This window comes from Centruroides vittatus, unplaced genomic scaffold, assembly GCF_030686945.1.
Source record: "Centruroides vittatus isolate TY-2023 unplaced genomic scaffold, ASM3068694v2 contig_817, whole genome shotgun sequence".
NCBI classification, from domain to species: domain Eukaryota; kingdom Metazoa; phylum Arthropoda; class Arachnida; order Scorpiones; family Buthidae; genus Centruroides; species Centruroides vittatus.
Genome location: NW_027122532.1, coordinates 743,049 through 767,903, shown reverse-complemented (window position 1 = coordinate 767,903; position 24,855 = coordinate 743,049). Strand labels below are relative to the sequence as shown.

At 32.5% G+C, this 24,855-nt stretch overlaps 1 protein-coding gene and 1 long non-coding RNA gene across 3 annotated transcripts in view; one reads left to right on the top strand and one right to left on the bottom strand.

The window, feature by feature from the left end:
• The window catches only part of LOC136982245 (uncharacterized), a 72,843-nt gene extending 54,046 nt beyond the window's left edge, over window positions 1–18,797 (top strand). The window contains exons 2-3 of one of the 2 annotated variants that reach the window (XR_010881864.1): window positions 5,641–5,697; window positions 18,760–18,797. This is a non-coding gene — a long non-coding RNA (uncharacterized lncRNA). Of the gene's footprint in view, window positions 1–5,640; window positions 5,698–5,782; window positions 5,894–18,759 lie in introns of those variants that run through there. The other variant, XR_010881865.1, reaches the window with a different exon arrangement.
• Window positions 1–21,368, bottom strand: part of LOC136982235 (scavenger receptor class B member 1-like) — a 58,784-nt gene extending 37,416 nt beyond the window's left edge. The window contains exon 1 of the mRNA XM_067278693.1: window positions 21,017–21,368. Within this exon, the coding sequence (XP_067134794.1) occupies window positions 21,017–21,136 (120 nt within the window). The 5' untranslated portion in view covers window positions 21,137–21,368. The remainder of the gene's footprint in view (window positions 1–21,016) is intronic.
• Between the last annotated feature and the right edge of the window lie 3,487 nt (window positions 21,369–24,855).

Here is a 24,855-nt window from a genome sequence, read left to right as displayed (position 1 = left end):
AACTATTTTTGTAAAATAATCGACATTTATAAAAACAAAACAAACTAACACTAATGAAGTATTAAAACATGTTATTATTAATGAAATAGAACAATAAAATTGTAAGATTCAAATTAAAAATGTTTGGAATGTATTCGCGGAAAAATAGGTGTAAATTAAAATCAAAAGTATTGTAAAATAAAAAACAAGTAAACAATGTAAATGTAACCCCCTTGTAATAGGGAAGAAATTTCCAATAGACAATAAATGATGATGATGATGATAATAGAGAACTAATTGAAATGAGACTATTTTTATTATCAACTTATAAATAGATAATCATACTTAAACAGATAATAACACATTAATTAATATTAATATTAAACTATCAGCACTTGTGTACATATTAAAAATAGTTGTGTGATCAATAAATTAGCTTCTTCATTAACTTACTTTTTAACAGAATTAAATATAAATAAATGATATGAAATATTCTAAACAATTTGTATTAACCTTTTTGTTTAGAACTTGATGATGACTGTTCAAAACAGTCAAAAACATTTGTTTTTAAATAAATTCTGCTGATTGAAACATTTATTTATTTTACTTGATTAAATCTAGGTATGTCTGCAGTGTTGGGCACTTTTTTTAGTATAAAATAATATTTTTTTGACCTTTCAGTTTTATAGTACTCAGCTCATTGCTACTTGATCTTATACTAAACAAGTTATGCCATTGGCTGAATATTAGTATATCATGATAACAAAGTTATGGACATTTCTACATATTCATATGAAATAATATTTCTAGATCATCAGATTATCAAAAGCAATTTATTAATTGATGGCATTAGATATATTGTTATCTAATCATTCTAATTTATAGGACATTAGATATGGTATTCAGTTTATACAACAGATGTGTCTGCTATATTAAATACATAGTAAGTTTTTCTACTTGGATATTCAGATGACCAAGGAAGTGTCACAATATATTGGAGACTCTACATTAAGCTCCTACAGAAGGTTGATTGCGTTCCATAATGCCAATTTGCATATCACCCATAGTTCCAGTTGTAGGAAGTAGAATAAAAGCAATCTGTCCACATGCTGTATCTTCTGAGTTTTACTTTTGATAAGTAAGGTTTTGTCTATTGCAAATAAGCCACCTAAAATTTCAGACTTTTGGGCAGGTTATGTAACTGCGCTTTCCAACACAAAATATTCGCGAACTCAAATTATTAAAATGTGTAAAAATCGTGGTTTTAATGTTTTACGATATGGGATACAGTCAGTTCTCAAAAGAAATTATTTGCAAGAGCCAGGACCGTCGTCAAATGTTTCAATTTGGCTCAGAAAAAGGAACGCCCCAAGCCGCACACTGGAGGTGATAGCAAAAGTGCGACGACTGACCAGTGGTTCAAATCCAAAATCCGAACGAAGTATTGCCCAGAGTGTTGGAATAGCCCAGTCCACAGTTTATGCCATCGTTCACAAGAAATTGAAACTGGAGAAACACCATAAAGGTCGAGTTCACAAGCTGCTGTCTCGTCACATCCAAAAACGAAAGACCAAGTGCCGAAAACTGTATGAAAAGTATCTTTCGGTATACAAGTGGCAGTTTGTAGTCACACAAGATGAAGCATGGGTGTACATGGACAATTGTAACAAATAGCAGGCAATTTACCACAGACTATCAGATGGAGACCATACCAAAAATGGTTCAAGGAATGTTGCAAAAGTTTTCCATCGGGTTTTATGGTCATTGCGGGTTATTATTATCGTGGTAAACTAAACATCAGAAAAATTGAAAAAAAACATTAAAATTAATTTGACATACTACCAGACTAACATTATGGAACCTCTATACTGTGATGAGATCCCTGCTTTGTATGGAAATGACCAAACAAATGTATGGGTGCATCAAGACAAAGCTTCCAGTCATATCTCCAAATCAACCCGAGATATTGAAACAGGAATCCATACCAACCTTTTTGATGACATTCCCACGAAGTCACCCGACGCGGCTTCCAATGGACTACTGTGTGTTTGGCCTATCGAAACGAGCTCTGGGAAGTCATCATCCAAAAACAATGGCAGGCTTATGGAAAGCCTATATGGAGGAATGTGACCGTTTGGACACGAATGTTCTTCAAAGAAGTCTTCTACAGTGGAAACTTTGATGTAGGGCTATAGAGTTTCACAGCATAGCCATCAGACTGAGCATAATCTTTATAGGCCTCTTAATTCGGCATTATGTAACACAATCAACCCTCTGTAATAGGAGCATTAACCTCCCGTTTTGTATTACCGTATTTTATGGACTATAAGACGCACCTTAATTTTTAAGCAATTTTTAAAAAAAAAATACCTATAAGACGCTACGGACTATATGCGCACCTGAATTTTGGAGGCAATTTTTCGAAGAAAAAAGTGCATCTTATAGTCCGTAAAATACGGTATACGAGCCCCTTGTAATGCAAGATATTTCATGATGGTTTCCCTGCTTCACGATCTTTCTTTACATACCACTAATTACTTTTGATTTTCTTTTTAGAAATTTATATATGAATACATTTTATGTCAGCTCATTCTAAATTTTGATTGTCAAAAGACATATAAAATGGCTAAGTATATTTGGGTTAAATCTAGTGTTTTAGAATACTTTACCATAACCATAACTGAAAAATATTTTGTATGCAATGTGTTGTTGAAGATGAAAATGATAACGGTAATAGTGAAAACATATGTACTTTCAGTTTCAACAGGAATGCATGATTATTCACTTAAACGCATTGAAAAAGTGGCTCTACGATTCACTCGGTAGTGATGAAATACGCTTTCGAGTTAATGTAATCAAAGTATATTTTAAATTATTATTTAGAGACAGAAATTGGAGATGGGCTTTCTAAAATTCTACAAGTCAGGGCTCAGTCTACCAACTCCACAGTCCTGGCTGAGGACATCAAAAATCTCAAGTTTTACAAACAAGATTTTAACTTTTATAAAAGACAGCTAAATAACCCAGACAGCAGAAGTACCAGACTGAAACTCTAATATACTCAGATTCAATTCAGGGTCAGGCACTTAAAAAGTCTAGGTGCACAAATGAAAATTTGTGCACCTAGATGTATTAAACACTTCATTCCTCATCAGCTAGCATTGTTGAACCCATGTTGGTCATACAAAAATTCTTCTTATTGCTCACATAATGGAAAGAATGTTAATAACATAAAATGTATTCACGATACAGAGTTTGGCAATTAATAATATACTGTATATATTTCATTGTATATATTCAGAATAGATCCTTCCACATTTATATACCTTTTAGACTCACACAGCAACAATAATTCTTTTATTCATGGTTTGCATTTATGTTATATGTGGTATATTATATAAAACTAAACACTATAGATTTTATATTTTACTCCATTAATGTATTACTATTCATAGTATTACAGTAGTATTTATGAACATCAAATAAGTACAGTCATATTGTCCTCAATATAAAAGAACTATATCATCTTTAGAATGATGAATTAATGCATTTATTGTGCTTTACCATAATTTTAAGGGTGAATTTGACAGAGATTGCTGCATTGTGAAAGGGATAAATAAAAATAAAAGCATGATAAGACAGATTAAGAATCTTAGATTCAAATGTTTTTTAATCCTAGAATATGTTTTACTTTGTGGTCAAAACGTGTATGAAGGTTTAAAAAGTCTGAATTTTATTTTAATTATCTTAATCCCTAAGAAATGCAGATTAAGAATCTGTCCGTCACGTTCTACAGTAGCGCGTGCGTTTCAAAAACTGTTCACCCCGAAAATTGCTGAGGTGCATTTTATTTAAAGACGTGAGACATTCGTTTAAAAAGTTATTTTGTGCGTTCGTAATTTGTAAACAAAATGATAAATACGCTCGCGACGCGATGCGATTCGCATCGCGCCCTTAATCAAGCGAAATAAAATGGGTTGATTAAATTTGTCAACACGTTGAATTAAGAAATGTTTTGATTTGATAAAAGTAATGCACGAACAAAGGAACGAATGAAAAAAAATCGAAATAAATATTAATATATTTATTTTTCAGCTAAGCGACGCGCTGGGGGGGGGGTACGGGCGAAGCGAAAACGGTGATATTTATAAGAATTTTTACTTTAAAAAATCTCACTGTTAAAATTATATATTTTAGATTACTAATAAATTTTCCTATCACTTAATTTTTATATAAAAACAGAACTAAAATTTCTATTTAAGAGATATGAATCAACCACATCGTCGCGTCGCATCTCTTACACTGACGCGTGCGTCTTAACAACACGAATGCAGTTTTAAAATCTAAAACAGTACTTTAACACGAATAAAATAAATTTAAAAAACACGTTATCTGAAGATAATAAAACATATTTATTTATTTTCAAAAAAACAATAATAATAATACTCCAAACTGACATCATCATCTTACGTAACATCCGCATCATCTGTCTACATTTAAAAAGGCGAAAGAGGAGAGTTCCGGGAATTCTATCACATTTATGAATTAAGTTAAGGTTTATTTTCTTTAATGAACATAATTAGATTAAAAAGACTCAAGGACGAATATAAAAAAAAATATATATATTCACAATAAAACTATCTCCAGCATCCACAAAGGGCGATAAAAATCATAATTCTTTGTAGCAGTTTCTCTAACACTCCAAACTTAATTCCTCCTTAATCATGATAGGTCAACAAACGCAACTTTATACTTTACGTCCCTCTCAAACGTTTCCTCCCTTCTATAAAGTGGACGGATCGCACAATATTATCTTATAATTGTCAATTCAATTTTCACATTCAACATTACTGATGTTATACCAGACAGAAAGTTTTTTTATTGTGGAATTAATAATAAATATTACAATATTTTTCAGTTTTAAATTAAAATATAACCATTTCAAGAAGTTAAGAACTTTATTTAACTCGAGACAAGTCCTTCTACACTTGTATCGAGTTAAATACAGTTCTTAAGTTCCTAAACATTATCTTTTAATATTTATTAAACTTTCAATTAATTTTTTAAAATTTTTATATTTTAATATATATATTTTTTCAGTAGATACTTAAGAAATATGCCACTTGTCAATTGAATTTTGACATATCAAAATTCAATTGACATACAATAAATCTGTAAAATTATACCAGAGAGAATTTTTTTAATGAAATTATTTACAAATATAAAAATATTTTCGAGTTTTTAAATTAAAATATAATAATTTTGGGGATTAAAAACTGTATTTAACTGTATGCAAGTCTTTCTGCCTTTCTTAGTCTTGAACTGGACACAAGTCTTTTTATACTGATACCAAGTTAAATGTAGCTCTTATCTTCTTAAAATAATTATTATATTTTAAATAATTCTTCTAATTTTTTTATATATATAAATGCAAATTTTAATATATTTTTTCACAAATAATTTTAATAAAAATAGAAAAAGAATTAATATGTTACCAAAGTCATTAATTTCATACAAGTCTTTCTGGATTCATACCAAAGATAAATAAATGCAGTTCTAAGCTCCTAAAATAATAATTACTTTTTATTGTTAAAGTTTTAATTCTTGAAATATTTCCACAATTTTTATATTTTGAACATAATTTTTTATTTTTATTATTAGATACTTGAGAAGAACACCCTCCTACAGATGAAAAATGATCTGTTAGCAACAAGAAATGTAATTTGTATAACTTTTATATAGCTTTAATCATAATTAACTGTTGTAAACTTAAAATTTAATTAATATATTTAACAAATTTTAGGTAAAAAATAAAATTTACTGGATTTAAATAGATAAAATTTTAAAAAATCACAAGAGGAATTACAGATTGTTCTTTGGCAAAGGAAAGTTTACATATCATAATTTAAACTACGAAACAAAGATAAAAATTAGTTTTAAAAATATTTTAACAATTTCATATTCAAATTTTTATATTTTTTCACAATAAAAGTAATAAAATGATTAGAGAAACAAGTAATTAACATCTTATCAAAGCCATTTCCTTATCCTTAAACCTTGTGCCACAGCTAAACCAGAAAAAACAATTTTTTAATCTTTAACAAAGCACATTTAATAATATTTTCGTCTAATAAAACTCATAAGAGTTCAAAAATAATTTTTTAAAAGAAAGTCAGAATTATTCATATTCAAATAGAAAAAAAATTACTAAAGTCATTAAATAATTTTTACAAATTTTTAATATAAAATTCTTTTATATTAAATTTTCAATATTATTATATAAAAATCTACTTTTTATGGATAATAGAACTATTAAAAAAACGCCTACATTCTATAGAAGTAGACCTTGTATTTCTCAATAGATGGTACGTGGTGTGTATGAGAGCCACTTCCGTAATAAAATACTGTAATAGAGCTTTGTATGGATAAAATAATCGATCGTAGCATCGATGCTTTTATCTATACAAGCTCTATAAATCATATTAAAAAGATTCAAATAAACATCATTTACGATGTATTAAGAACACAATTTATAAGTTAATTAACGCTATAAATAACGATAATCATTTAACTACGATTTACAGGGGTGCACGTAATGGTCCCAAGATTTGTTTTATTAACTCCTTGTTAATAAAATCTTTATTTAAATTACAATAGCAGAAAGCGTTGTATGGAGATTTATCCTTTGTGTTTCAAATGTTTGATGACCATTCGTGAGACAGCTTCAACACGAACTGTATCTTCGAGTGAACAATTGATAAATAATCATCCAGGCCTGTACTTGTTACGGGCGTTGCTCTCAGTTGCATTATTGTTTGCAGTTGTTTCTGAAAAAATCTTTTTCCTTTAGGAATCCTCCCACAAAGTAACCACGTGGGTTTAAAGATGGACAATCAATACTTCTCAAATTCGAATACTTTATGGTTTTATACGTCTACGGCAACGCGACACGTGGGCGATCTGCAGAAGGGAAATTCCTCCCTGGATGTCTTTCTAAGGGAAATTGGCCCGGGTCCCTGTTTATGTGTTAATGAAGATCTTACTTATTAGCACTTAAAAGTTTTCTTATAAAACTCATCTCTACCCTCAACATTAAGGTTTTTGCTACTTTATAATAATTAATAATATAAAAAGATTTAAAAAAAAATCCCGTAACAGATGGCGCCATAGGCAATTTTAAATGTTTTTGCCAGGAAAGTTACGAAACTCGTTGCTGGAAATTAAACAAGTGGTTCTGAAGAAGCGCTGTCTATACGTATGGTGCGATATTGTAGGTAATACAGTAGTAGTATTCGAGGAAGGTATTTGCCCATCTTTAGTTTAAATTGAGAATATCGGGCACCAGAAAAGCGTCGTGCAGAAGGTCCAAAACAATATTTGCTGTATGCGGCCTGGTTCCAGCCATGCAGCATACAAGCCTTCTTTTATACGTCATTTTCTGCTATTGTAATTTAAATAAAGATTTTGGCCTAATACAACTAATATGTATGGATAATTTCGTGCGCCATTCTGTGTATTGATCACGTAATATAGATTATACTATAGAAGGATAATATAATACTGTGTTTAATAATTCCTTCTAATAAAAATCGATACTTTCTGATGTTTTCTCGAATTTATGTAATGCTTAGATTCTAAATTTAGGTGGAAATATTACAGAATGCCTTATTTCAGACGTATATGTGATCAATACGATAAAGCTGCTGCTCAAACCTACAGGATGATCACTAGTCACTGTGAATCTTCAACATATCTTTTGTAATACAGGTTTTTTGATCACCATGTATTATAAATCTAACATAAAATTAACCCGACGTTTTCTACCTGTATTAATGTTTTCACGTGGAACCAAACCAAAATCTCGTAATTTGGTGATAACAATGTCATATATATTGCAGGATTTTGTAATTCATATACCGAAGGGTTCTTTTATTTAATATTTACGAGAAATATCCGTTTACAAGCAAGCTATTCTTTGGCGCTTTAAGAAGGTGGCGCTATATCGAGTCTAACCGTAGACGTTTAGTTCAATTTCACGTTATTCCAGCAGTTTTTGTATTGAAAAAAGTGTAAAGTCACGTCAAATTGACAGAAATGTGCACATCGTTGACAACCGAACACACTAGAATGTAAAGAGAGCGTGTTTATGAATATCGTTGATAATTTAAAAATTAAAATTCATTGAAAAATCGATATCCTTCACACATTCTTGTTAAAATTATCGATTTAATTGGATCAAAGCTTTTAATTTTTTGGATTTTTCAATTTTCTTTACAAACGAATTTAATAAGTTAAAACAGGATTTATCCATGATTTAAATTAAATATTCTTAATATATAAATGCCTATTGATATTAAGTAAATAATTATAATAAATGTACAAAGCGTAAATACTTTATTATCAATAGTAATAAATTTTCAATTCATTTTAAGTATAAAAGGAAAACCACGATTTACTTCCTTCATTTCTGAATTAATGCCATTTTAGAATGAAAACAAGAAAATATTTTTGTTGATTTTATCTTATTCTTTTATTAATAATTCTTCTGAACGAGTGATTATGTAAAAAACGAACCTGCTCAAAACGGAAAGTTGCCAAATACGAAAAAAAATATTCGGTACTCTGCGATTCCGGTTTACACAGGTTTTACAATACTTTACAGGGTACTATTGTTTGTTTGATTGTTTAGTTAAGTTACGCAACGCAACACTTGGGATAGGCAAATCGCCTAGGGGGACCTAGGCGATATGCCTTCCGGGAGGTCTTATAAGGGTACTCCGGGTTTTCCGGGTTTTCTCCGCCTAAATAAGGGCACCCTTATTTAGGCGGAGAAAACCCGGAAAACTCCACGTCCTGGCGAAGCGCGAACCCGGGATACCATAACCGCGTAAAAATTGAGTAAAATGCATGGAGTAACATGTTAAGGGCACCTATCTTTTTGGCACTTAATATATAATTCCTCCATGCCCTTTATGCACATCAAATAATATGTTTTTTTTTACGTATAAATGGTACGTAACGTTATCCTATGGTCAAACAGAGTAACTGCCTGGAGCCCCCACCAAGTGGCCCAAACCAATCTTTTATAAGAAAATATTTCCCCCGGAAGAAAAATATCTGAAGTCAACACTGTATGTGGGGCCCCTTAATTCGAATTTGCCTGGACTCCGTGAAGCTGTAACGCGCCATTGATTTTAACTGTACGTTTTTATATACAGTATTAGTTATGCAAATAATGCATCTGTTTAATCGCTAAGTGCATTTGAAGATCTCTGGATAGATGCCTTTTTTGTAGAGTCACGCAAATGGCTTTGTATTATCTTTTCGTAGATGAAATATTATATGGAATATTACTTCCAATTGCAAATAAAAGATTCCATTATGTAAAGTTAAAAATAGATACAATAAAAAATTCTAATTCATTATTCTCAGCTATAGTCTATATTTTCATGTTTAATTAAAATAGCTTTAATTTAACTCGAAATTTGTAATTAATTAAACAACAAATTGGCAAAAATGGCCAACAGAAAGCAATTGTAAAGCAGAAAGCAGTTCACTTTTTGTTATTTTTAGAATTTTATGAATCTTCAACCGAGACTATACAAATCGCAATTTATTATTGTATTATGAAATATAATCAAAAATTAAAATTGAAATTTAACACTGTTTCTTAACATCTTTAAACATGCGATATTGTCACTAATTTAAATATTTTTCTGTGAGATCAAAAGGAAATAATTTTCAATGGTTCAACCATTGAATATTACAAAGCAATGTACACCAGTGACCGAGTAGATAAAAACCAATAAACAATAGAAGTGGGTCGTGGGTTCGTGTCTCACCATCCGGCTGGCCACGTGAAGTTTTCGGAATATCCCTCACGTGTCTAATTTAGCACTTAAATAGGGGCCAGTTTTCCATTAAAAAAAACTATCTCCTCCTTGGCAGATCGCCCCATGTGTTGCTTTGCCACATCCCATCAAACCAACTAATTATTATAAAATATGGATAGCAGCAGTGACTCTTAAGAAGTTGTGAAGCCCAGCTATCCATTTTCTGTAAATGGAATAGTTTGAAACATTCCACTTATCCTCGTACATTCAGTCTATCAAAAAATGTATTATATTTTTTAATAAATAAAGAAATGCAAAGGGAATGAATAATTTGTAACAAGCGCTTCTGAGGCCTCTGTAAATGCCAGGACACGTTCTCAGTATTTTGTAATACGAACTATATCGCCATAAGAGTATCATGACTAATATGTGTCATTTGATAACAGATGAACGTACAGTACAACTGATGATAACTATATCGTATAAAATTAATTATAATCTAATTCACCATCTTTACGCAAAGGAAAATTAATTCTGTTGCCTCGATTTTATCATCTGCATTCACGAAGAAGTTCATTATCATTGTTGAATGCGTTATCTTTTAAAATTATTTTCCATGGTCATTCTTGATTACTCAAAAACGTACTTATTATCTTTGAGCATTTTTATCTGCTTTATTTTACTTTTTCAATATGAAAATTTTCAATATGGTCAAGAGAAACGGACTATTCGAGAACATTTAAAGGTTGTAGGTCACGTTTTGTTCAAATAGTTTCGAAAATTCGTAAGTTAGTAATGTATATAAAGGGTTTTACAAAAATTTATTAAGCAAAGTGGCGTGGCACCCTGTCGCTCTGAGCAAAAATACCCAGGAATTTTTTGGGGTGGTTCGTACTTCACCACCCGGCCGCCCTATTGTGGGCCTGGTTTGTTTGTTTTGTTAAGTTGCGACAACGCAACACTTGGGCGATCTGCCTAGCGGGTGCCTTCCGAGAAGTCTTTTTAAGGATTACTGGCCCCTATTCAGGCTGTGGAGAAAACCTGGAAAACTCCACGTGGCCAGCCCGTCCTGGCAAAGCACGAACCCATGACCGAACTCCCAGTGTTCAGGGAACGGAACCGTTTGGACAATCGTGGACTTGTGGGCCTGGCCAAACCCGTCCTAAAAAGAGGCGTCCACAGGGCGGAAAGTATGGAGAAAAAATTAGCGTGATGTAACTTCCTGAAATGAGGGACGATATTTTTATTATAATTTGCAGTTGCCGGATAAAAGAAAAATGTGAAAAGTAAAATTTTGCAACTGTTATATTAATTCTGATATGAAACAATGTATTAAAACTATAAAAAAGTTATATAGATATTGTAAAATAAGACATTAAAACACTTTAAATACTGTTTGAGATATTTGTAATGTTATTTTTAATATATAAAGTACTGTATTATATAATTCTTGCACCAAAATAAAAATACCTTTTTACTTTATATATATATATATCGACGTTACTCCGTGACGAGGTAAGAATCGAGAGATAAAGCCTCTTAGGAAGCATAACTTACAATTACATGTAACATATGACAATGTTCCCAACGGTACAGTCGCTGCTGGTACCACGTTGTAAACATGATTTATCAATTTATATATGTATATATAGAAACTAGACGTTATATCAAGCGAAATTTATAACTACTATGCAATATTGTTTTTTGTATTCTTAATATTTATGTAAGTTATAACATTTAAAACAGAAAAAAATGCTCGTTTCCTTTAGAAGTAAACGTAATAAGTTTAATGAGTAAAAAAGTTGGTTCTTCTATGATTAAATCCTTTAAATCACCTACAGATATTAAAATTTCGTATTGAGTCATTTCCTACGAAGTTCTTCTAATTGCAATGTGATTCTAGCAAACAGTTGCTTGCTTACTACCATTGTCACCAATGATATAATCTGTATTGGCTTTCCACTTTGGCTGCTTGCCACCTAGAAACACTATCAAATTTACTATTTCAGAAGATATCTACAATATACTGAAATTTAAAACTCATGTTTGCCATTTCTTACAAAATTGACAAAAATTATCAATAGCATATTGCAATATCCCTCGGGTACTTCGTGGCACGAACTGTATTGTCACAACGCATCGCAGTTGTTATCACCTGCCAATTGATAACAGATGCGCGTAGAACAGAATTACCAAATACATCCTGTTATGAAAACAGAACGAAATAACATTTTTTTTCTTTAATACGAAAATATAAATATTTAATTAATTTAATGTGACAAATTGCCAAAGACTGTAACAAATCGCAACCTTTGTTACTGTGAGGGCAAGTAAATATCAGCATTACATTATCTGATTGCAATCAGCTGATTCTAATCACAAGATCGTTTTATAAATAATTAAATTTAGTGTTAAAGTGAGTTGATAACAATGATTTTAAGAAGGAAATTGCAATTAAATCCTTTGTATGAAGTAGCATACCTAAGTTATTTATGTAGAGATGATGTAAAGTATTAATTTTATAAAGTTACAACTGTATGGAATTTAGGGTAGAGATAGTATAGGGTTTAGTATATATTGTAGTTTTATAGGGATAAATCATATCTGTATGTGTTTTTAATGTTAAATGTCGTGTACGTTCGAATAAAAATGTTGACACGATATTTTTTGCCCACATCTTTCGAACTCTTCTATCAAATTTTACGAGTTGAAAAACGGTTTTTCGAAAGCAATTACAGTGGATTCTTATTATAGTGAACTTTCGTACTGTAACGAACTATTTTGTTGTTCTCTGTCATTCTCTTAAGTACACAGTGAAATCCTGATATACTAAATGGTTTAGTTCAGTCCGTTCACGGTTCACTGTATCGAGAGTTCGTTGTATTAGGTGATATTTTATCAACAAATAAACTCACCATTTTCTTACCTGTTTTACCCATTTCTGTTATATTTTTTATACTTCAGATTGTGAACGTGTTCAGTTTTTCAGTGTGTCGCCGTTAGGTCATTTTTAAATTTTCTCACTGAAATAATATAAAAATGACGCCAAAGTGACGTAACAATGGTGTACATTTTAATTCATTTGACGTCAATTTATGTACAGTTTAATGATAAAACGAATTCCCTTAAAGGTTCATTCGTTTTATCAAGATTATGAACACTTTTGTGTCACAATATATAAAAATAGTAAGAAAACAATACATATTTTTATATTTCTTATACTTTTTTCCCTAACTTCACATTTAAAGACAATCCAGCAACGAGTTGCGTAACTTTCCCGGTAAAAAGTTAAAATTGTGTGTGGCGCCATCTGTTACTAGATTTGATTTTAATATCTTTTTATATTATTAATTACTAGCTGTTACCCGCGGCTTTGCTCGCGCGGATTTTGCAAGCAAACCCTATTTACATTCCATATTTCAATAACCATAGTACAGTGGTACCTCGACATACGAGTGCCCTAATATACGAGTGTTTTGAGATACGAGCCGCCGAGCGAGCGATATTTTGCTTTGAGATGAGAGCAAGATTTGAGATACGAGGAATCGCACACTACACCACTGCACACGACCCCAACATGCGCCCCGCATGTTGGGGTCGTGTGCAGCGTCTAACGGTTTCTCCCACCTCAGACTAGACCTCAGTCTGTGTGCTTGTTTCCCTCGTTTTCGAAGAATTTTTGATAAATTGGGTTCGCGTTTTACGCTTTTTGTACATTTACAAAACATTATCACATTTATTTTTATAACCATGGGTCCGAAGAAGATGATGATGTCTATTGAATTAAAGCGTGAAATCATAGAAAAACATGAGCAAGGTGTGCAAGTAATTGACTTGGCGAGGATGTACGGGCGTAGCACATCAATGTGCTTAAACAGAAGGAGTTGATAAAGCGTATAATGCCAGCTAAGGGCGTTACAATAATTTCTAAGCTCCGGACGTCTCTCCATGAAAAGATGGAGAAACTACTGATGGTGTGGGTGACAGAGAAGCAGCTTCAAGGAGAACCTTAACACAAAGCATCATACGTGAGAAGGCACGAGCGATTTACGGTGATTTGCTGAAGCAGATTCCACACACTTCCACAAACGAGGAATCGGAGGACTCGTTTAAAGCCAGTCAGGGCTGGTTTGACAACTTTAGGAAAAGGACCGGCATTCACTCCGTCGTCAAGCATGGTGAGGGAGCAAGTTCGGATGTGAAGGCAGCTGAGGTTTAAATCAAAACGTTTTCCGAACTGATAGAAGCCAAAGGATACATCCCCCAGCAAGTCTTTAACTGTGACGAGACAGGGCTTTTCTGGAAAAGGATGCCAAATAGGACTTACATAACGGCAGAGGAGAAGACGATGCCAGGTCACAAACCCATGAAGGATGGATTAACTCTAGCACTTTGCGCCAATGCGAGTGGCGACTGCAAAATTAAGCCTCTGCTAGTATACCATTCGGAAAATCCCAGAGCCTTTAAGTCACATAAGATTTTAAAAGAAAAACTGCAAGTTATGTGGAGGGCAAATCCGAAGGCGTAGGTCACCAGGAAATTCTTTGTGGAGTGGATAAACCCGGTGTTTGGCCTTTGTTAAAAAATATCTACAGGAAAACAACCTACCCATGCAAGCCCTTCTCGTCCTCGACAATGCCCCTGCTCATCCACCAAATCTCGAAGATGATTTACTCGAAGAGTTCAAGTTTATAAAGGTTCTCTACCTACCACCCAACACCATTCCTATCCTGCAGCCCATGGATCAGCAGGTGATTTCTAATTTTAAGAAGTTGTACACCAAGCACATTTTTCGGCGCTGCTTTGAGGTGACGGAGAACACAAACCTTACCCTTCGAGAGTTCTGGAAGGACCACTTTAACATCGTGATATGCCTAAGAATTATTGATCAGGCCTGGCTGGGTGTTACAACGAGGACCTTAACCTCTGCATGGAAGCTGTGACCTGAGGCTGTAGCTGAAAGAGCCTTCGAAGGATTGGAACCCGAAGTGTCAGTGGTAGAGGAGATTGTTTCTCTGGGAAAATCTATGGGTCTGGAGATGGATAAGAGAGATGTGAACGAACTCGTCGAGGAACAGTCTCAGGAGCTGACAACCGAGGAGTTACACGATCTACATTCGCAGCAGCATACGGTGGTTCAACGAAAAATTAGTTCTGAAGAGAAGCCAGAGATGGAGGAGGTTATCTCTACAAGAGATATAAAGGAGATCTTGGACATGTGGGAGAAAGTTGTGGAGTTCGTGGATAAAAATCACCCCGAAAAAGTTGCAACTGGTCGTGCATCGGAGTTGTTCAACGAAACTTGCCTAACTCATTTCCGCAATATCCTGAAAGGGAGGAAGAAACAAACCTCCTTGGACAGTTTTTTTAAACGATCTGCAAGTGAAAATGAGCAAAGCGTGACGAAAAAAGCGAAGACCAGTAACAAAAATTAAGCGCATCTGTAAGCACTTCACTTTTTCTTTTATTATGTTTTTATAGAATATGTATTTGTTATTTATAAACAAATGTTTCTTCTTGTAAATACATTTTTCTTATTCAAAAACACTTAACAAAAACAACTGAGGTGGTGTTTTGGGAGCTGGAACGGATTAATGGCATTTCAATTAATTTCAATAGGGAAAATTGCTTTGAGATACGAGCAATTTGAGATACGAGCAAGGTTACGGAACGAATTAAACTCGTATGTCGAGGTACCACTGTAATTGTTTCAATAAATCATCCTTCCTGTCATATTTCTACTTTGTGTGATGGGAATTGCTGAGAATCAAACGAACTGTTTTTAATTTGATTTTTAGCTGCAAGTACCCGTTTCGTTCTATAATCGAACCAATATGAAAAAATAAATTCGAATTTAAAACGGTTCGAATATTTGGTTAAAAAATCGAAATATATAAAAAAATATTTATAACAATGTCTGAAATGTTATCAATTTAATACCCCTAAGTACTCAATCAAAACTAAACATAATTAAAAACAAAAAATCACATCTAAAATAGTACAGTAGAAGCCGTTCTTCAGGTTAATGCTCTCCCTCACCCCCGAGGGGAGAATTTCGAAAAATCCCTTCTTATTGTGCGTTTTCATGACGTACTCCAACTGTGTACCAAATTTCACCTCTAGGTTCTGGAACTTTCTAGAAAAAACTGAAACATTCTTATTGAAGCGTCACACATTTTCGAAGTCAACCACTTTCAACCCCCATATCTCCCACACCCTTATAGCTATCGAGACGCAACCACCATAGTGCACGATGGGAGACTCGGGGCTACTACCACACACAAACACCATTCATGTGCGATGTGTAGTTTCGGCTGCAGAGTGAAATATGTATGTATGTATGTATATGCATATATATATTATAAAATGGCAAATAAAACTTAATTTTGAGGGTTTTATTTAGAAAAAATTGTAAATGCTATTAACGAGTAAAATCTTAATCAAGGTCTCTACCTCTACCTCTCCACTCTTTCTACCTTTTACCACCAAAATTTAATAACAGCAATGCCCCTAACGCACGAACCTCCCTGAAAATTTTCACAAATTTTCGACAAAAGACACGGGAGTTATTAAGCTTCAAAGAGGATGAACAAAATCCTGCCCCCAAACACAATACAAACATTCATATATACAGAAAAACCCTTATTTTCTCATAAATTTATTGTTAATTTAAGTATTGACACTAAAAAATTCATGTAAAGACGAACGTTAAACGTTATGGCGTGTTATTAACTATTTAAGGTTTAATCATTAAGAAGGAATTTATAAAGTAACTAATAAACTTATTGCAAAGATACCAAGAAACTTTCAGGAAGTAGTGGCTAATTCTATAAATTTAGCAATTAAATTTTGGTAATAAAAGATGATATTAAAAAATTCAATGCACCATCGATCGGAGTCGCCGTCAATCGTGTTACTTTCATCAGTTAAATGCACGAAAATCTCCTTTGTTTGCCACTTTCCTGTGACGAAACACTTTTGATACCTGTACAAAACGGAACCTGCCAAAGAGGAAAAAATATTCGGTACCTTGAGATTCCGCTTTACACAGGTGTTACTGTATTAAACGTCGGTAAAAGTAAGTCATTAAATCGTGTAAATCGGGACAGACCTCGGCTTTACGATCTCTTTCTTTACAATCCCGCTTTTAGCGTCATCCAATTCGGTCGTAAAAGCGGGGTTTTGTTGTAGTACATTTTGCTGAATGTTTAAAATATATAAAATTATTATTAAGCGTTAAATTATATATTAATTCGAATCGAGTGAATCGTTAAATATCGACTTCCCTTCGTTACGAAAGACATTTCGATTTATGGATTCGTTTAAATAGTCGATAACAAAATAAAGGGGAGTTCGAAGTATATTGACACTAAATTGATGTAGAAAAATCAATATTTTCGCCTCATTTAACTTCATAAATTGAACTGTGAATCCAACTTCGACCCTCTACTTGTAGCCCTCATTTATTTGACAAAATAATCGAATAATAACGTATTTAAATTGGATTCGTGAGCATATTCAATATCGTCAGTGGCGCGTTATTCTATGGGCAAACAGGGAAATTGTCTGGAGCCCTAAACTAATCTATCACAAGAAAATATTTCCCCGAAGAAAAATGTCTTAAATCGACACTGTACATGGGACCCCTAATTCAAATTCGCCTGTGCCCCATGAAGCTATAACCCGCCACTGTATCATGTATTAGTTACATACAGGTTAAATGCATTCAAAATTCGCGTGGGGGAAAAGACGCGACATCCACCGGCGGATAAATGGATAAAACCACCGAATACAGTTGGTCGTGGATTCGTGCCTTGCCACGTGGAATTTTCCGGGTTTTCTTCACGTTTAACACCTAAATAAGGGCCAGTTTCCCTTAGAAAATCCTCTCGGGGGCATCCACTCTCAGACAGATCGCCCACTTGTCGCGTTGCCCTATACAAATAACCAAAAAAAAAACATGCGACTGTGGGTGCAGGAGGGAACCACCTTCCTAAAACCAAAAACATATAGGAATGGAATTAATTAAAGAAAATTTTTTGCCACCATTTATTGAAAGAAACGTTAATTTTCCATAAGATTCTGCATGAGGTACTAACTTTTGTGGGCTGGGCCCTCTGCCAGAGAGTATTTTGGGGCCTCTCTGCTGGAGTTAGTAGGAATCATGATAGAAGAAATGCTGTAGAAGTTACTAGCAGAAATTACAGAAGGTGAATCCCTGTATCTTGAACGCTTCTTCTGTATCTCCTCTTGCTAGCTAGTGTTGTACATAATTACTAGAGAAAAGTCTTTATAACTAAATACATGCTTGATGTAGAAAAGAACTAAACAAGAGACAGTCTAATAACACTTGAAAGTAGTGCAGTTAATGTAAACAACCTTAAATCGAAGGTCGAATAATCGAAAGTAGTTTGGTTTCGACCTTCGATCTCTGCATTATTAATAATTAATGGGCCTTTCTATAATATTTGCATAAATATTTCCATAGATATGTCAGACTTGACTTTAATCTCATATATTTTTATCAGAACTTTTCAAAATTCTTAAAATTTTCAAAATTATCTTTACTCAACATCAAAACAGGACAATCTCTGAACCATATTTTAAGAATAGGATATTATATATCACTATAATAGACTTTAATCTACTAAAACTTCATTCTAACTTATCAAATTTTAACAAAATATTCTCTTATATAGAATTAAAGTTTCTTATTTTAAATTTTACTAATTATAATTAATGTTTTAATCATAATTTTACCATTATAGTCCCGTATAGTCTGTATCTTTAAAGGTTTTATAATTAAATGAATCATTAGATCCTCATTTATCAAAAAATTATAATAAAGGTTTACTAAACTTTCCTTAAAACAAGAAAAAATATATTTATAATAATAAATGATTAAAATATTTTATAAGAATTTAATAAAATGCATGTCTTTTGTAAGGATTTTATATAGAATACAAGAGTCAACTTTCTATATATATATATATATATATATATATATATATATATATATGAGTTTCCTGATCAAGGATCAATTTTAATATGGAAATCCTCTTCAAATTACTTTATTCATATTATATGAAGCATCCTCGGAGACTTTTTGAGTCTAGGAAACCGATCGGGAGATGCCATAAAAGGTATGCAATCTTCTCCGATTTACGACACGAGCATCGGGGATTCAATTTTCTATTATTACAATCGAGTTAAATTAAATAATATTTAATATTTTAAATAATGCAGAACTTCTGAATCTATTTTTTACAATGTTCAAAGCAAATTTTTTGCCTTAAACATTCTAAAAATATAACTGAAAATTCACGATGCTCATTAATATTAAAAAAAAATTAAATCAAAGTAAACCGTTTATTGGGGAATTTTCATAATGAATTCTATTAAAAATTTAAAATTTTTAATGTGTTATTCTGGTTATAATTTGATTAATCAACAATAATTTAAATTTTTAAAGATGATAAATCTTTAAAATGATTGTTGAGGATGATGATGATAAGTTCTTTTTAATTTTACAAGAAATATTTTAATTTAAGTGATTAAAAGCAAGTTTTGAACAGTTAATTTCAATTAGTTTAAATTGAAATTAAGGTAAAATTCAGATTTGATTAAAAACCCCAAATTTTGATGAATTAATTTAATTTTAATTAAAAATACTGAAATTTGAAACTTTACAAATGAGTTTTAAGTAGCATTTAATCTTTAAATAATTATTTTAAAATTATTTCATGTAAATTTCCAAGTTGTTTTTCTATTTGGGAGTATAGAAAGTTTCTTAATTTAATAATTTTTATTGATATAATAAAAAGTAATGAAGAGAAATTGAAGAATCACTTCAAAGTATTTTTCAATTGTCTGGAGTTATCTAAAATGACTCACAGTATCAAGAAGTTATTGACTTTTTGCCAGTTTCTTTAGTTTTACAGGCTTATAAATGTTTTAAGTCTGTTACTTTATGTAATATTTTTTAAATTAACAACATTCGCATTGTCTCCTATTACATGCAACATTAAATTAATATATGTATACATAGTGTTAATATAAACTAGGCTTGTTCCCTAAGCAATAACATTTAACAGGCCCTTCCCCTCCGCTAAATAATGATATATACAGAAGTGTGAGGCCCTAATCTGCAACTTGTTTGGCTTATATATCAAAATCCAGCTGTAAAACTATGTAGAATAATAATAATGCACGTTACAACTGTATGTACAAAATACATCAGAACATAGTTTGCGGGTGTCGGTTTAAAATATAAACACGGTATCCTTTCGGGACATTAAAATGGTAAGTAATAACAAACCGGCATAAGGCCCCACAAGAATGCACACTCAAGAACACAATCGGGTGTATATTGCATCCATAAACTATGTCAGTGCATACATGGCAGACATGTTAAAACATACTAAAAATCTATATTTACAACAAAAATCCCCATACACAATATATGAGAACATACTTTAAAGTCTGTAGGTGTCAGTTTAAAATATAAACATGGTATATTTCAAGACACTAATGGCAAGCATTAACAAAGTGTGGGCCCCTCTAAGCATAGGGCCTCCCATGAGAATTCATCAATTCTGTTTGTAATGCATACATAAACTATGCTGAAGGTACGCCGACGGTTAAACTTCTAAAAATCTATAATATTTACATGAAAAATCCGCGTTATTCCACGAGAATTGTATCAAAGGCATTTTTATATACGGCACCATCCATATCTTTGAGATTTGTCTAGGTACATATAATTTCGATAGTCCACTATTTGAAAAGCTTACGATTAGATAATTTATCGCTACCGATCAATATAATATGTACTTTGAACGTTCGGTAATCTTAAGATAATGTCAAATCAGCTCCATTCTTCCATACAAATTTTTAAGCAGAAAAAAGTTTCAAAAGTTTGCTTAAAAATCCGAATAAATCAATGAACAAATCTCGGTGAATTATAACTGTGTGTATTTTGTATGAGGTTAAAGTTATAAAGTAGGAGAAAAAATATCGTTCAAGGTCTACCACCCGTAGTTTTGAATAAGCATTGAAAACAAGGACGTGGATGGGATGGTCCATTTTTCACAAGTGAAAAGGTCAGTTTAGAAAGGGAGAGGGGACAGAAATATTGGCAGTTTTTATAATTATTCTCCGAATTTTAAAGCATTTATAAATGAATTTTTAAAAAGTTCACTTACCTTTTCTATTTGCCATTTTAGTATATTTGGAAATAGAACGTAAAATAGAAGACCCGCTAGAGCGAACAAAGCTCCGAAAGTCACCAGGACTCCAGTTTTAGCAACTGGTGATAGCGTCATTGTCCCGAAGATTCCTGTAAAATCAGCTGACGGCTTACAGAAAAAAATAAAATAAAATATTATTTAATTACGAGTCGATCTGCAGTTTGGCACAATAGAAAACAATTGGTAATTATACACGCATGACAAAACGGTCCGCAATACTTTTCCTTTCTTCCTTTATTGTTTAAATTGTGAATAAGAACAGTAAACAAAGCGAATCGACAACAACACGTCCATCCCACAAAGTAGAACTAATAATAGAAGAGGCATATAGTTTGGCACGTGATGGCGGGTGACGCCTGCCTAATTGGTTGTACGGAAGCGAGGCCGCAGAACACGCGCGTAAGTCCTCGTGTTTATTTCGTGTACTGTGCTCTTTATCAGCTGTTTTCGACAGTTTTAAATTCTTTTCGAAATTCCTCGAGGATTTAAACACGTTTTAAAGTATAGAAATCGAACTTTTTAAACGTTAAACTATTTTTTTATCTGGTGTATTTGTGTACACATACCACACCAAATAACGATACGTGTTTAAAATGCCAGGCCCTAAGCTGCAGCTTGTTTAGCTGGGAAAATCCAGCTCCTAAACTACGCTGTTGTATAATATTGCATAATGCTATGTTACAACTGTATTATATACAATATACCATAACAGTTAACATACATATGTGGGTGTCTGTTTAAAATATAAACATGGTGCATTCTCAAGGCACTAATGGCAAGTACTAACAAAGTTTGGGGTTCTCTAGGGACTGTCCATAAATTACGTTTTTTCTCTTTAAATTTTTAATCTCCCTCTCACCCCTTGTCAGTAGCGTGTTATAGCTGAATGGGGCCTAAAGCAAATTTGAATTAGAGGGCCTCAAGGTTGACTTCAGACATTTTTCGGAGAAATATTTTCTTATAAAAGATTAGTTTGGGGCCCTTTTTGCTCGTAGGATAATACACCACTGTTTGTCCCAATTTGTCCAAGTTAAACTCCCTGTCCTCTTAGGACGTCCAAAAAAAAACTCGACCTCCCTTGAAACCTTGAACACTTTATGAATGATAAACACCCTAAGTAGAAACCAAACATACAAGAAATTTTGAAATACCACGTATAGTAAAATCTATAAACTGTATAAAATTTAATGAAATGAAACGGACGTCCACGAACCCCTTCCCTTCCTTCCAATATGGACGCCATTTATGGACAACCTCCTAAACACAGGGCTCTGAGAATTCGTAAGTTGCACACTCGTGAAGATAATACGTTTAAATATATATACTACATATATATCAATTAAGGATTAGCAATGGCTAACTAACTTTTGGGCCACTCCCTGTGTGAGGGTGTATATACATACACACCCAAACTCACAGGGTGGTCCAAAAGTCAGTTAGCCGTAGTAAGGAATAAATTGCTGTCTTACTCAAACTCTTAAAATATCTAATTGCGTTTTTATCGTGTTTCCATAGAAGTTATGTAGACACGTTATCAACGTCATTGTTGTTTCCATGATTTTTATGTTGAGCACCCTAATTTAAGTTATATCTCGTATCAAGAAGACCATGTTGTTAAACATAGTTAACCATTTATATTAGTAAATGTATCCGGGAACACACAACGCACGTTGACTGACTTTTGGGCCACCCCGTATGTGCAAGTGTATATTGTACAGTGTTTTAAGTAGTATATTTAATAAATTTAGCTTCTGTATAATGGAATTTTGGTATATGGAACAATTTTGTATATTTTAGAAGATATAAATTAACAAAGTATACACTTATTAACTAAGCTAATTTTCTTTTGTTGAGACGAGTTTATTGCATTATTTGAACTTGGACAAGCTAATTCTTATCAATAAGTTATACAATGTATTTCTCTGTATAATATTAAATATATCTTTAATTATTAAATCAATATTGATAAAAAAAATATTCATGACTATAGAAATTTTTACAATAATCTTCGTGTTTTACAATAGGGATAAGATAAAATTCGATCAAAGTCTACCATTAAACTATCAAGAACGGTTTAATTAAAGTTTTAAATTCATAAATGTATAGGCCTATATATATATATATATATATATATATATATTAAAATATACTAAAAAATAAACAAATCTAGCAGACGAAATTCTAGAATAAATCTGAAAAGTTAATGATATGGGAATGGCCCAAAAGTCAATTAACGGATAGAATTGACACGCTTAACATTTCGGTTAACTAACTTTCGGGCCACTCAATATATAAATGAATTGGTTTTTTAAATAACTTATATAAAGTTAATCATTACTTTTAGGCTGGTAGATGTTTATTTTTCATAAATACAAGTTTACTTTTCTGCTGTTTAGTCATGTATTTGCTCAGGTTTCATTTGTTTGAGTAATTTATAATTTTACTTCTTTCGGTAATTTTGCATAAATGTTATGGTATATTTTTATGTAAAATGCTGTATCTTTTTTAATTTAAAATTTTTGTAATCTTTTCGAACTTTTTCATGTGTTTTAAGAATGATTCAGGTATTTTTCGGCTTGTATGAGTCAACTATTAATATTTAAGTTCAAAAACATTTAAAATGTATTATTTGCAAGCGCTAATAAATTAAATTTGCAGTTTTGCAGATGGACATTTTATAAATGAGAAAAAGTACTTGTAAATTCACGGGGCCTCGAAAATTGCACGTTATCCTACGGATTAAAAGGGCAATTGCCTGGGACCCTACCAGCAAGGTAATAAATTATTTTCCGAAGAAAACTGCCTGAAATCAACACTGTAAATGGGACCCTCTAATTCAAAATTTCCTGGGACCCATTAAGCATAACGCGCCACCAAAAGCCATCATTTATCCAATGAATGAGGAGAATTATACATAAATTTGTAAATTGATTCCAATTTTATGTGTATAACGTTATATGTAGGACTGAGAAAGGTGAATTGGGGCCCCCACTCCTTTGCAAATGCTATAAAAATCGATTTTTTACCGCTTATATATCGCTTTGATATTAGGTTTTTGGGACGTTCAAGGGGGGGTTGAGAAAAACACATTATTATACACGAGGGGCATTGTCTACTCGGGCTTTTTTTCTATTGATATCAGTAGCATACGAATTTGTTCAAGCAAACTATATCAGAAAATATATTTCACATAATTTTTCACTCATTTCTTTAATGTTAGGGGATACATGAACTATTGTACACGTATTTAAAGGGGAGGCAGTTTGCCAAAGGTACATCATTGTACACATCGAATTTGTCATCACAATCATTGTCACGGCGAAGGAGGGAGGTCAAAAGTGACTCAAAAACTGTACACACAATTAATGTAACGTGCCCTTTTTACATAAAAGACTAATCTTGGGGACACGGAGGACCCTAAAGTATAGTTTTTGATGTAAAAGATATGATTTAAAAGTGGTACTATATTTAAAAAAAAAAAAAACTTGTGATTAAACTGCAATTAGCCTTATTGACGCCTCTCTGAGGACTGCTCGCGCCAACAGCAGGGCCCTCTTCTGAAGGGCCCCGCCTGCTTTCGTTTAAGAGGGCTCTATTGGGGTTATTTCTTACATAAAACCTGAGACAAAGTAAAACTTAGATGGCTAAACGTGGCCTGATTTTATTGATTTCATAAGTAAAATTAAAGTAGAATTTATTTTTTTTAACTCAGTTAGACAATACTTAAGTTCAATTTTAGATTTTATTCCACTTTTTACCCTAATTTTTTCCTCCCCAAGTGACGCAACTTTGAT